The sequence below is a fragment of the Colius striatus genome, chromosome 1 (assembly GCF_028858725.1).
Source record: "Colius striatus isolate bColStr4 chromosome 1, bColStr4.1.hap1, whole genome shotgun sequence".
Lineage (NCBI taxonomy): Eukaryota > Metazoa > Chordata > Aves > Coliiformes > Coliidae > Colius > Colius striatus.
Window position 1 is genome coordinate 146,728,735 of NC_084759.1, and position 14,847 is coordinate 146,743,581.

The window sequence follows — 14,847 nt, forward strand, 5'->3', positions numbered from 1 at the left end:
CATGCTCTAAAGTACAGCTGTGGCAACTGCTTTGCTGTGGTGGATGTGAGCATGTCAAATGGTTTTCTACTGGCCAGACCAGAGCAGCAGAATCTAAAATGCTGCATCACTTCTTCTCTTTGCAATAACGTGACTTGTACACAATTGAAGCAAACTTCTTTGGTCTGGATTTGATTTCACTTTGCAGCTACAGGAAGAGTTACAAACTACTCGGGTTACTTACGGTAGAAGTGAGAAGTTTTCCCAGTACACGTTTGGGTCTATTCTTGTCATGTCTGATTGCTATGGGAGCAGGAGGTGCTGGAGTCCTCTCTGTCCGGGCCTGACCCTTCCAGTTGGAGCTGGGCTGTACACGACATTTACAAGTGATGTGTTTTGCACTAGACAGTGAGTTCAATAAACCTCTGAAATTTGCTAGAAGCAAGTAGATTGTACGTGGGGCCAGGGGTTGGGGTGTTTTTTGTCTCTTTGTGCAGTTGCTGGTGGAATGCATTTAACAAGCCCTCATCTGCAGGCTTGTTTATTTTTCCTCTTCTAAACCTTTTCTTTGTAGGGCAAGATGGAGAACAATGGGGAGCAATGGTCTGAAACTGAGCAAAGCAGGGGAAAAACTAGGCTAGACGTCAGTAGCAGTTTCATAACTGACAGAAATGTGTATGGGATTTGCCCTTGGGAAGAGACTGAATTTTTTTTTTCAACAGATTCAAATGAAGCAATGCAGAAGAAGAGGAGGATTCTATTAAAATTAGGGGAGGAGGGATTTGCTGGCATGACTTGGGCTGGAGGAACTCCCACAATCTGTCCCGCCTGTTAACTTGGTACAGATTGAAGGCTTGATCATAGCGTAAGCTTCAGCATATCATCTTCCTTACTCACACATGCAAGGTCACGTGATTTATTAAAACCTCAGGTGCTGCCTAATCTCTGGGGGGAATGTCTGGAAAAGAAGAGATAGCTGTGAAGGGGCTGGTGAGAGCATTTAAGCTGAGCGTTATTTGACATTTGTAGTGCAAAAAAACAAGTGCTTTGCCAAAACTGGCCTGAATGTTGGCCATGGCCAGGGACTTGCACCTGGTCAAGTTACAGTGCAAAAATTTGTACAGTACTACCGTTAAGCAGTTGAGCCCCAATAGCTCTATTTAAGGCTTGTACTTAAGAGGCAACTGGAATAAGGTGTTGGATATGACGGTAACCGTGCTCCTCGTTGGCACTTGAATTTAGATTTGGATTTTGTTCAGGTTTTTGTCCATGATCTCAGCTGTCTGCAAAGGGATAAAGCAGGGCTGTGGTAGTGGTTCTGACCACTTCTGGGAGCAGAGCTCCACTTGACCTTGGGACTATCCTCAGATTTACATCAGCAGATTTCTCCCGTGTCTTCCTCCTCCTCAGCTATACTTCCCCAACTTTTTCTTTTTTATTCCTCTCTTTGGTCTAAATGAGAAATAGAATAAAATGGGAATTGCCCTTGAGTAATCTCCAGCAAGCAAGAATGCTTCCCTCTTGACATAGCTTTATAAATGCTATGTGAAGGTCACCCCAGATGAAGGGACCTGACTTCTCCAGTGGTGCCCACTGAGCTCATCCAAGGATGCATTTGCACCAGGCCCACTTGGGAGCCTTGCCAGCTTCTCCTGTGGAATGGTCACCCCTGTACCTCTTTACCTCAGCTCTGAGGAGCACAGCCTCACTCAACAGAAGGATCATGAATGGTATGTTCTGGTATTTTCCTGTTCCAGTCCCCCCAGGGGTAATAAATAGCAATAGCAGTAAATAAAAGCAGATGCTATAGTCTGAAGATTATGTGTGACCCATTTTCCAATGGCAGTACACATGTTTTAGTATAAGAAGTGCTCTGTGTATGTTTTTTTTTCTTCTCTGCTACCTCTCTAGTGTATCCCTCTGTGTGGGCAAACTGGTGTGATTGAGGACAGGAAGGGAGGGAAAGCAGCCTTCTGCATATGTGAGTATAGGCTGATGTACATACAATTTGAAAAACTTGTTGAGCAAACAAGTGGTCTGAAAAAGAAACTAGTGCTGAAGGAGTTAGTCTTCCTTACGCTGGTGTTCAAGCTTCTGCTACCATGTTTCAGATTGGTGGAGATAGATACAAGGAAAAGTCCAGGTTTCAGCCTGGCTGCTTCTGCCTGATCCCTGCTCTTTCTTAGACCTGCCAATCTCAAAGCACAATAGAAAGTGAGATTTAGCTAAATACAACTTTGTCCTCCTTTCAAATTTAGCTTCCTTATTCAATATTGTCTTGGTCAGGAGTTCAAAATTCTTACAGTCTTTTGGATGAAGTGAACAGAAATTTTCTTGGGTGAATATCAGCTTGTGGAACAGGGAAGAGGCTTAAGGGACTTTTAATCTCATGTGGTGAGGCTGTCAGTAGTTCTAGTCCAGGATGGCTCCAGGTTGCATATGCAATACCATCCTTTTATAACAGTTCAAATATAGATGCAATAGTCATATACTCTCCTGTGCTTCACTGAGGTCCTCAGCTGAGCTGAGTGAGGGAGTTACCAACATGTTTATAATGCTTTAGGGCTTGAACTAGTTGTGTGTGGAGCTAGCTGGGGTGTATCTATGGAAGGCAGCTCATGTATGCACCTGAAGAGTACTCTGATTAGAGTGAAGCAGGCTTCACTGTAGGAAGCAGTGAATTTATTTATATCTATCTATAGATCGATGTACATATGTGCATATATATATGTATCTCAAATCCAATTAGTTCCCCACTCCTAATTTTCTCTCATTTGAGCTGCAGAACAAAATGGTACTGCTTCACACCTACTGAAACAAAACTTCTGGTTTCAAGTTCAGTGAAGAATCTGCCACTGAGTGAAAATTGTTTGGCTTGAACTAGGGAGTCTGTTTTCCAGAGAAGTCTTCAGTTTTATCAGCTGTCAGTTTTGAAGCTTCAAGACTCAGAGTTAAAGCCTTCTAAGCCAAAACCAGAGACTCAATAGATTAAATAGATTTGCTCTTCAGTAGCAATAAGAGACTGACAAGATAAGAAGTAGTAAATGTGATGTTTTTAATGCTGATTTGAACAGTCCCCGTGAAGTCAGAGCACCAGGCGGTGGGTTTCCTTCAGCAAGGCCTTACGGCACCGAGTGAGGAACCTGCCTGGACACACCTTGTTTTCAGTACTCATCGTTGAAGGGATACTCTGGATGGTCACGCCACCTGTGGATAGGTCAGATGGAACAAGTGAACTTCTTGGGTGAACCGGGATATCAAACCACTGATGCAGTTGACTCTTGCCTAACAAACCTCTTCCTTGCAATATATAGGTGGCCTTCACAGAAGGCTCTTCTGCTTATTCAGAAGCTATCTGCTCTGAATAATTGTCCCTGCAGAGTTGGAGGCAAGCCTGTGCATTTAAGGACAAAACAGTGAAAGAGCAGCTTTCAGGCCTACAGATTGCATACCTTGAGAACCGTCAGGGAAAAAGCAACAAGAGTATAGATCCTGGCTATTCCCACTACTTAACTCAGTGGATGTAACTTAGGTTAGCAAAAGCGTTGTAGGGAAAGGGATGGCTTCACTACATGTGCATTGCGAAAGGGAAAGACTTCTTTGTTCAGATGTCCAGAAAGACACTCAGAAATAAGGGTTATATTTGAAGAAGAGGTAGAGACACCAGATTGTACTGCTTTGCCTCATGCACTTAGACCTGTTTGTGCCAGCTCTGGGTCTGGTATGGTGCTTTCTCCAAGTGGCTGCCATATCTCTACTAGATCTGTCTGTCTTCTAGCTTGGCCTAAACATAAGTATTCTATCAGATTAATTGTGCCAGTGGCAGAGAATTTACAAAGAAGGTTTGAGGTGACCCAGTTCAGGAGAGAAAGGGGTATTCTTGGCTGCATACTACCAAAAGCAGAGATACTTCAGGCTTCATTTTAAGAACTGCATGCTCAGGGAAGATGTGTGATCCAAGATCATTACAAGAGGCAAGAAAAAAATTCCCAAAGTCAGTTGCAGGTGAAAAAATAACACTGGCCATTGGTGGCAGACTTGAGAAAAGAGGTAGTTGGGGTTTTTTTTGTTATGGATTTTCTTGTTTGTTTGTTTATTTCAGAAGATGATGCTAAACTACAAGCCCTGGCTTGACAAACACTTTCCATTAACAAATAAAAATTTTTCTGAAGAGTGTTCTCAGGTGCACCATGTCAGCTGACTTCCTTGCCTTACAGCAAGGCACAACAAATACTGGCATTTATCCCAGTTGTGAATTGTTCCAGTTTGGGAAGGATACATTTCATAATATTGAAGTTAACTAACTGGAAGGCATCAAACATTTTCAATTGGTTTTGTCAAAACATTTCAATCCGATATTCAGCCAAGCTGAAGTGTTTACACATTAACAGATTGAGTGGATTTTAAAAAAAATCAAACCCAAAATCCAAGCCAGAACACTTTGGTTTGTTTGGTTTCAGTATAGTTTGACAATGTCTGAGTTGCCAGTGTCATAGTCTCTACTTTCCATCTACAGAGCATGCTTGCTAATCAAATCTCACATCTCACATGCGTCCCTTGAGTGAAAACGATTCACTTGAAGGAGTCAATGCAACTTGGAATAATGGTAAGGAAGAACATCCATATCAGAGACTGGGGACACATGATAAATCAAGCAAATAGATTAGTATAACTTTCCCAGCACAGTAGTTGTAGATTTCTCCAAGGGGAACAGAAACCACTTCAGTGTCAGATCTGAAATACGCATATTTTCTTAAAAACTGATTTTCCTGCCCAGCTGCTTAACTTGCTAACTCCTTCCACCGATCGTGACATCCTGTTTGTAAGGAATTACTCACACCATCAGCACAACAGGTTTGCACAGAGTACCCATTGTAGCTTTCATCTGGCTTTTCCAGTTAACAGCTGGACTTTCACATTCCTGCTGGTATTTGCATTAAATCAGTCAAAGCTTTTGCACAAAGTTGACTAACTCAGAGGTCTTTCTGTAGGATGACTTGAGTTTTTGAGATTGAGCTGGATGAAATAAGAAATCTCTTTAGGCTAGTAACTCATCTGTTGCAGTGTCAATTCCTGACATTTCAGTGTGAGAACACATAGTAGACAGATATATGTTTAGCTGCTCCTTACATGACAACATCACTTTTCTGAGAGAGCATTTTTCATAGTTGAGGTCAGACTGTTATTAAACATTTTCTCCAAACGTGGCACTCCTGTGAAAAATAGAGCTGCAATGTCCATTCTATGCATCCTGTTTTCTTTGTCCTCAGTTGCCTCATGAGACCAAAATTAGTCTAATGAAGTATTTAGCTTATTAGTTTTTTCAGTTGGTGGATCAGAAAGTTCTTCTCCTGTGGGTATTTGCATCCTTAAACTTTTGTTTCTGGAAATCTCTCTTGCATTTGCACCAAGGTTACTTTTGTGTATATATTCACTAAAAGTTTAAAAGAGATTCTAGCTCAATTTAGCTATGAGAAAACAAATAGCTTCAAATATGAAAAGCATACATAAGAATCTGCTGGGCCATTTGTGAGAAGCCTTATGAAACTAAGGGCTACTAGCTGACAGAAGGCTATTTTAAGTTTTAAGAAACTAAAGCTTCAGAGCACCTGGCTGAGCTTAAATGTGAAAGAAGATCTAAGTTAAAACTTCATCATGGAGTTAATTTTTCCTATCATATTTATGTAGCACAGGAAATATTTCATTTGTTCCTTTGCAACATTCACCCCCCATCTTTTGAATAATTGTCAATGTTTTAGAGTGCTATTGATGCTGCTATCCTACTGTTCACTGTTTTTAGTACTTGAGCATTCTACAGTTTGGTAAACACAGAAAATTCAAGGTAACGTGGAAATCCAAGGTAGCATGGAAATTAATCTCTAGCATTTGGCTACACAGAGTGCCCTGAAAAGGGGAAAACACAACTACGTTGGGTGGTCAGCTTTAGATCACAAGCAGCAAGAGATCAAGCCTTGTTAGTTCTTGGAAGAGAAAATTAGGAAGTAGTCTACCAGCCAAACAAGCTGCATGTTGTTCTTTTTTTCCATACAAGAAGGTACAACTCAATATGACAGCAGGAGAGGATGATTGCTGAAGATAGCATCAGAACAAAGTTAGTGACCACAATGGGTTAGAAAGATGTATCGTCTTTTATGAGCAAGTTGGGTAGGCAAATTTTGATGTTCTGACCAAAATAGTAAGTGAGAAGGAGCAGAACTCTCCCTAAACTAACCCTATAGTTTGATGCAGCAGTGCTCTTAATTTTTAGCCTTCTACATGGCAATGTAGGACAAGTTGCCTTTGGAACCATGAGGCTTACAACTGTCATTGCACCATATGGCAGAAAGCACTTAAGAAGGTGGAGCAGAGGTGGAATAGCCAGATACAATCACTTTTTCCTAGGAAGGCTTTTGACATCTGAACTATAAGCAAGTATTGGACACTTATTTTTGCAATGCATCCAAGAGCATATTCAGACTGAATTAAGGACCTCTCATATTTAAGCCTTACATTAAAGTGTTTTATGCAAAAAATAATATTAAAAGAAGAGTTTTGTTGTTTTTTTTAATCCTCTGAAAAGGTGCAACTATTCTGTGAGAATGTAGAGTTCCTGCTGGACTTACATTAGAAGTTCCACATAACGAACATTTTTGTTCAGGGCTTCAATTTCTTTCATCTCTTTCTCAGTGAGGGAGAAGTCAAAGATCTAATGGAAGCGATAATGTTAGGAATATGTCAGCATTTCTTGTCATAATTAACATTCATTTGTTCCAGATTTCAGAATTACAGTCCCCTCTCCTTCCCCTGTCCCCCCACACAAAATCACAGTTGCTTGCATTTTCAAGAAAGTCTTCTGGACATGAATAAGTTCAGTTTGCTCACAGAAAAGTAGTCTGGCAAGCCATCAGGTTTGAAAGCAGTACGTTGACAGGGGAAGTGAAGAGCAGCATGGGCAGTAAGTGCCACAAGAGACACAGGAACAACTTCTTAATCTTATTTGGGGATGATAGTCAAGTAGTCATGCTTTTTGGTGGTGTCATGATGAGTCTGGCACACTTGTATGCAGCAGGCTTTCCTTAACAAGGCTGCACCATAACTGAAGAATGGGCAGAACTAGATGATCTCTAAGATCACTTCCAACCCAAACCATTCTATGGTTCCTGAATGCCTACAGCCAGCAATCTTGGGCTGCTGACCTACTGAAATGCTTCACCTTACTGGTGTAGCCAGCTGCAACAACTGGTGCTCCAGAATACACCTCCAGCTGGAACTTTAGCTACTCCAGAAGGTTAAAAGACAGAAAAATTTCCTCTCTGCTTTGTTCTATTATCATGGTACTATTAAGTGATAGCAGCAAAAAGCATCAAATGTGGCAGAGCTTGACATTGGTCAAGCCTTATGTCTACAAAAAGAGATGGGAAAATCATCTCCTATAGGGTCTAAGACAATATAAATGAATTCAGCCAGGCACCATCAGAGTACCAATTTACCTGGAAATTCTCTCTGATGCGTTGTGGATGGAAGCTTTTTGGGATGACCACAATCCCTCGCTGGATGTTGAAACGCAAAGCAACCTGCGCAGCTGTCTTGTTGTACTTTTTGCCAATGGCATTCAGCACAGGATCCTTCAGCAAAGGAGGGGAGGACACGTTTACCCTGGAAGAAATTTGGAAAAAAAAAAAAAGAACCAAACAAACCTTTGTATCTTTAACATCAAAACATAGAGGCATCTACTTGTTTGTAGACAGAATACTGCACCTTTTTGGACAAGTTCTGTGAAAGATGTGAGAAAAGCTTTGGCATTTATGTTGGTGTAATGTCAAAGGTGATGTCCTAATATTGACTTAGTTTCTACCTCCTCACCTAAGCTTCAGTGTTCTCAGTTACAGACACTTGTTTTCTCTTAAAGGAGATTTAAAGTGATCTCTTATATAGACACCTGGCATGTTTTGATGTCAGCATACGGATGGAATTTTGCAAGTTGACATTCACAGCAGTAATATTTAGACACTCAAGTTCAAAACTGCTTTGAAAAATGGGGACAAAGATATTTTGCAGAGAGACCCAGCAGTGGAGGATGTTCTCCTACATAATGTCCTTCTATTAAAAAGTAACGTGGGAACTTACCATGTTTCATCCCTTGAGGTTCCCAATGGGCTGTACCCAACAATAACAATGTCATGTTGTCTGCAAAATTCTAGGAGCTTGGGTTGGGTGAAATAGGGATGGCATTCTACCTGCAAGAGTAACATAAAAAGAATGATTAACCAACAGGACGAGATACAGAAGCAGATGGTGTCCCAATAGTTGCACGAGCTACAGACCAAGTGATGCTTTCAGGAAGAGCTATGTGTAAGTTAAGGAACAGGGAAACTCAATTTGTGGTTACTGTTCTAATGATACATTGCTAGGTGATGGATTTTTTATTTGTTTTGATGGACAGAAAACCAACATCTGTGATTATAATTTGAGTGCAAGGAATTTTTAGTGGCCCCCAGTAGAAAGGTGGCAATAAGTGGAGGGGGAAGGAGGTAAAGGGAACTCCCTAGAGAAGTGGGCTGAGAAGTCAACCCATGTTGCAACTCATGTGGGTCAGATCTTTGTTTCTCTGTCTCTTGCATTCAGGATGACTACTCCAGTGTTGAGTTTCTTTAGGGTATGTGCTGGCATAAGCTGTCTCAGACAGAAAGGTGAGGGGAGGAAAATGTAAGAGGCAAGACTTCTCCATAATGGTTATGACCTTGTTACAAGTTCTGCCCTCCCTTACAGGGAACAGGGATTTTTTGGCTGTGTTCTCAGTCTCTGGGAAAGGATGTCTACAAGATGACAGAGCAACCACTGTTTGCAGGCAGTCTGAAGTTAGCTGTCACACCTGTGCTTGCTGGCTAACTGCACTAAGCTGGGCTTAAACCTTTTGCTTGGATTTCCCTGACCAGGAAGCAGCAGCAGCAGTGCTCACTGCAGTCTTAGAGTCACGCTAGAAACAGCGATTGCACTTTGCACCCGCTGGGCATGTTAATACCAGTGAAGGGTGCTGGAATTTTCTCCTCTCACAATCTGCCTTTCCCTGCAGGCCAAAGACACCAGTGAAGGATATGGCCAGGCTCTCTGCCCTGCTTCAGGTCAATCGCAGCCCTCCAGCCCACACGCTGAGGGTGGAAAGCCGGTCCCAGTTGGTCTCTGGCCTCTTCTCTGATACTACTAACGTGTAGTATCATTCACTTGTGCCAGATGAGTCAGAAGAGCTTCCCAGTGATTTCTAGGAAACGCAGTGAGCTGCCAAATGCCAGTCAAAGTTATTGGGCATTCAGATGGGTCATTGCCACTTACTGCCTTCTCTAAGCTCTGCAACTGTAATCTAACTCAGACATGCCTATCACCTTCATGGGCTTGTTCAGCTCATGATGGTCACTTAATGAGGTGTCCTCTTTAATTTAGGTTTTTCCCTGACTTACTGACATCTTGTAGGAAAAGTACAAGAGACTCAATACAAGAAATTTTGGAGTTGCTTTTAAACTTGAGAATCTTAAGAGTGACTCAAGATCTCTGATACTTGGGGTGGTTGTGGTTTGGCATCAGCTGAGGTAGACATGGCTTCATTGAGGACTAGTTAGCTCTGAATGGTTTGTATAGGGAGTCATTTTTACCTTGAGGTAAGGTACATGGCAGAGATCTGCATTGACTCAGCATTCAACCTTGTTAGGGAGCTTTGGCACAGAGGCACCAGTTTTATAGTCCTGAAGCAGGAACTGAGGAGAGTGCTTGTTCCAGTACCTTCAAATATTTGGCCTAGATAGGATGAGTAATATTTTGAAGATAGAAATTGAAGTGTGACGGTATGGAAGGCAGCATCTGTGACAAAGCGTACATCACCTTTTGCACATAACTACTTAGGCCACATATGTTGTTTCTGTGTTCCCTATGGGGCTCTGGCACCAATGGCAGACCCTTCTCTGGGCTTGCAGTCATACCTGGTTGCTGACAGGTTTATACTTAAGTCCTGGCTTGTTCAGGATCATCTCCAGCTGCCTGCGGTTGAAATTGGAGACTCCAATAGACTTTGCCAATCCTGCATCTTTACATGCTTCCAGAGCCTGCAAAGGAAGCAAAGACCAGTGAAGTCCCACGTGTTGAAATGATTTCTTGGAACATGCATTTTAGAGATAGGTGGAAGATAGTTCTGTTGTGGCAAGAGTTTTTCTGCAGTTTCAAGAATGGACTAACAGCTCTATTAGCATGAGGGCTGACTCTGTCCTGCTCTACCACAGTCCATTCCAGTGTAGGCTCGCTTTCCAGACCAAACCCTAATGTTTCATACCTCCTGTGAGGGTAGAATTTGGAAAGCAGAAAGATAAATCTGAGATATAAAGTGCCAGACATCTGCTTTCAAAGAGTTTTGCTTACTTTATGCTGGTTTATGCCTTGAAGCTGCAGAAGGCAGAGAGAACAAAACAGATTTTTTTCCTGATAAGTCAATTTATTCCCTTTGATTGTACAACAGTTTTTCACATGAAGTCTCTATCCAGTGAAATTCCGTAAATATCTGGCAAAGCACATCACCAGCACAGATAACTTCAGTATGGCATAAAGTAGAAAATAAAGGAGGTGAGAGACAAAGTCTAAATATTCTGATCTTCAGACAAATCCTAATAACTGAGAAAGCCTTATGAATACATGGCTTGGTCTTCATTAGCTTTGTCTGCTGGGTCATTAGGGGAAACAAGGACCTTTCCTGAACTTCTCCTCCCTGCTCTCAGAAACTGCACAAAAATGATTCAGTGACTGTTTGAAGCAGAACAGACCCCACCGTGGAGCTGAATGCCCCTCCTGCTGCTTTTGTTATTCCTCTCTGTCCCACAGGAGCTGAAAGCAGGGAGGTAAGAGGCACCATGTATTTGATGACCTCTAGTTGGCCTCATATGCTTTGCATCACTCAGTGACAAGTCAGCAAATATAGTCATCTGGAGCCATTTTTGTCTGCTAGCACCATACTGAGAGTGAAGTTATCTAGATTGAGTTTAGCCAGTGTTATTTAGATTGATGCTATTATTTGCAGGCACTCACCACCTATTCTTCTCTTGGCTTAGTAGTTGAAGAGAGTGACCTGCTGTAATACATCTTTTACAACAAGCATCAGCTTGAAGATAAAGTTAAGAGTGTTCTGACAGCTGTTGCTTTCAACATTGAGCAACTAGCCTGTGAAAGAGGAAGGAACTGCATCAGCCAAAGACAAGGGAAGTCCCCGCTCCCCCAAGACCCCAACCTGGATGGCTCAGCTGCCAGAGGAAAGCCAAAGCCCACACCAGACTCTCTCCCCACTTTGAACTTTCACTCAGAATTTCAACCATTCTCCATCTTCATCTGCTGCACCTCAAGTAGAGCTAAGCTGTAACATGATTATCCAGCTCTGACTGGTGTAAGCTGAAGTGGAGCATGTAATAGCCCATGGTATATCTCTTGGTGTGAAATGGGTTGAGTTAGTGAAGCTTTTGCAATGATCTGGTGCAGGAGAGGCGACTAGCTTTGGCCATGAATTAAAAAGTGTCCAAGGCTTCAAAAGGCAGGAAAGTAAGGAGACTGGTACTTTCTACCTCACCTGTGATCCTAGAGCCAGGAGACATCTCCTGCAATCCTAGGCTTAAGGAGACATCTGGCTATAAGACTAGAGTGCATCACAAACAAATTTAGGATGCAGTCTTTCAGGCAAATGCTGCTTCCCCCTAAGTTTTCTTAGAAGAAAAACCTTGTGTTCTCATCTGACAATTAAATTTAGAAGCAAGCAAACAGGTTCTGACGGCAAGGGTTTGGGCTGTTTTTGTGCTTGGTTTGGGTTTTTTTTTATGGTGGGCTTTAGGGTAAATTAGTTTTTTCTTAAAGGTGAAAATATTGCTTTTCTTTGAGGAGGATCCAGTCACTTCTTAGGGTTCTAACTTTCTCCTGCTGTAAAGAGGTGATAAAAAGGAGAGGCTAGTAAAAACCTGGAGATGCCTCAGCTAGCAAATGTAAAGTGCACTCTCTGAAAGAAGAAATGTGGATGTCAGATATTCCAACAATGTTTTGTTATAAAAAATAATTAAGTGATGGCAAGAAGCAACATCCTTAGGAACAGAAGTAAGATTTATCCATGAAACTAGTAGAATTTGATTTATTTGCCCTGTCAACATGCCTCAGCTCTGTTTTTGAAGGCCACAAGCAAAACTGAAAATGAGGATTTGTGGTTTGTTTGGTTTTTTTTAAAGCATATATGGATGTATGTTGTGTTTGCTTACCTCCCAAGTGGCACATAAGTCTGTCTCATGGTAGATAAATTTTCCATTTTCATCCTTTGGGTAGATTGCATCACCAGGCTGAAAAGTAAAACCACAATTTTGTGCTTTAAAGAAAAAATTTTCATGCCTCAGAGTAAAGGTTTTCTCACAGACTTTGTTTCCACTAGCAAATAACAACAAAAAGAAACCCCAATCTTTCTGAAACACCCTTAAGTTCAACAGGTCATTCATGCTGGGCTTACCACATCCTCCACTGCTAGATTGTCCTTGGACATACTTCTGAACTGTCACATGAGTGCACACTCAGGAGTTCCTGGATGGCCTTGGTTATTCAATAAACTTTTGACCTTTATGTTATGGCATCCAAAGGACTAGTCTTTCCTTCCAAAAGGCTGGGTCAGAATACTAATCTGTATTCCCTTCTGCTTCTTCCCTCCTTCCTACTAGCCCTTCCTCTGATCTTTCTTGTGTCCTAGGCAGCTGGGAAGAGTACCAGCTAGGTTCAGCTCCTAACATTTGGAGGGACTATTTTCAAGAGCTACTTGCTAATGGAAAATTGCTTACATGTGTTGCTGTGATACAGGCTGTGAAAGTCTTCAGTGCATTATCCACTTTTCTTTGGGCACTAGGAACTTTCTTCCTATCTCTCTAACCTATAAACAAGACTTCAGAGATGAGTTATGAGCTGATATCTCAAGAGCACAGCTTTCTATTATTTGCTGGTCACTTCACTGCTGTTCAGGCAACACATTAACTCTTCTTTTTGTCTGATTGCAATTTAGCTTTTTATGTCAAAACCCTTCAGTGATGTTTGATATTTGATCTGGCTGCAAACTGATACATTTCAAAGGCCTGGGTACAAGATGTTGACGTGGTAACTCCTTGGGAACGTGCAGCTGTGACTAATATGATCAGTAACTGGCGCCTCTCAATTCAGTGCAGAAGTTCAAATTCAAGGCATTTTTCATGGGGAAAGTGAGCCTAAGGAAAACATAGCCTCAGATTTCAGAGGCCAAGGTCTGAGTTATAGGCATAAGCCTGTCTTCTCCAAATGAGCTGATTTTCCTCAATGAATTCCACAAAGATGACTTCTTGCCTTTGTTGCTGTGCCTTGCTAAAAAAAAAGATTTTGACTAGAAGGAGGTAGATGGCTCTTGGGTACATTTTTCTACTTGAAGGCAAACTGTTTACCATCATAACTTCAGGTGGGGAAACTCTGTTTACAAAATTACTGCACAGAATTTTGGAACAAAGCATTCATCCCTGTGACATCCCAGCAGACTCTCCAAGGACTGCAAGCTCATTTGGACTTCTTTGAGTTCGGGGGATGAGTCTGAATTCAAGACATTTTAATCTATTCCACTTCTAATTCATTAACTTCTGTTCAACATTACTTTTTTTATAATAGTCACCAGATAGGAATTATGTTGGCTAATTTATCATCCCTCCATTTTCCTGTATTTCTGTCACTTGTGCCCTAAAAAGCAAAGAAAGTCAGGATAAATGGCACTTGAACTTAAGTGGTGCCAACTATTGTAGATTTCCACAAGGATCAATCTTTCTACCTGCCTCCAGTGAACTGCACAAGGTGTTGGAGTACAATTGTCTGCCCAATAGTCTCCAGACAATACTTCCTCTGTCAAACTATGTTTTTTATGCAAGAGGGTTCCTGAATGGAAGAACCGTCCTGAAGTGGATCCTCAGGTGGATAAAGAGGGATAAAATGTTGTGAGAAAGGCAGTGATTTGATGGTGACAAGATGGTAGTTATTAGGTCTTGGAAAAAGTCTTTCAGAAGTTGGTCACACTTCTCATCTTTGGGTTCTCAACAGACTACATGGCACCAGTAATTCCCATGAACACTTGCAGTTCTTTTGGAGATGGTTACTTAGCTTAGACTGAACATAAGGTGGCTTCCTACCATGCTGCTGTATAAGGACTAAAGGAGATAACACCATACAGTCACTGCCACTAAGAGGGATCACATCTTACTGTGTCATGTTCAAAGGCTGGAGGCACTTTAACAGCTACCAACTCAGTATCTTATTTAAAACACAGCAGTTGGTAACCACAAAGGAAAAGCCTGGTCCCACTAAAATAATTTCCTCACCAACACAGACACAGAAAGAGAGGTCTGCATGTGCCATCGCTTTCACAAAATGATCTTTGGCAAGTGGGCTTTCTCAAGAGAGCAATTTTAACACCTTGTGAGTGCCTTTTGTATAAGCAGAAGGCAACAGGAAGTCAAATAGTGAGGATATTGGTTTGTTTTGAATGAATCTCTAAAAATTATAAAAGATACTTGGATGATACTTGTTCAACAAAAGGCTGAAATGCCTGCTTTCCTTGCTAGATCATAGGATAATTTGGTTGAGAGAGATTTGGAGATCATTTAGTGCACAGGTATCTGCTTTTTGATAGATTGATCATCTGATCACAGCCCGTTTTGAAAACTTGTCAGTGGGTAAGAGCTCCCTAAGCAAAGGGCATGTGGCCTGGAGGAGACATGCTCCTGCTAATTTACCTGCCTTGCTAGGGTAGAAGGGCTGAGCACTACTGTTGAGCTAAAGGGAGGAAAGACAAAAGTCCTGAATGGTGAA

At 41.7% G+C, this 14,847-nt stretch overlaps 1 protein-coding gene across 1 annotated transcript in view; it reads right to left on the minus strand.

Annotated features, from left to right (window-relative positions):
• Window positions 1–3,036: 3,036 nt before the first annotated feature.
• Window positions 3,037–14,847, minus strand: part of AKR1D1 (aldo-keto reductase family 1 member D1) — a 35,408-nt gene continuing 23,597 nt past the window's right edge. Inside the window, exons 4-9 of the mRNA XM_061988903.1 lie at window positions 12,249–12,326; window positions 9,951–10,073; window positions 8,107–8,216; window positions 7,470–7,635; window positions 6,603–6,685; window positions 3,037–3,186 (exon numbers count right to left, since the gene is read on the minus strand). Coding sequence (XP_061844887.1) covers window positions 3,144–3,186; window positions 6,603–6,685; window positions 7,470–7,635; window positions 8,107–8,216; window positions 9,951–10,073; window positions 12,249–12,326 — 603 coding nt within the window. The 3' untranslated portion in view covers window positions 3,037–3,143. The remainder of the gene's footprint in view (window positions 3,187–6,602; window positions 6,686–7,469; window positions 7,636–8,106; window positions 8,217–9,950; window positions 10,074–12,248; window positions 12,327–14,847) is intronic.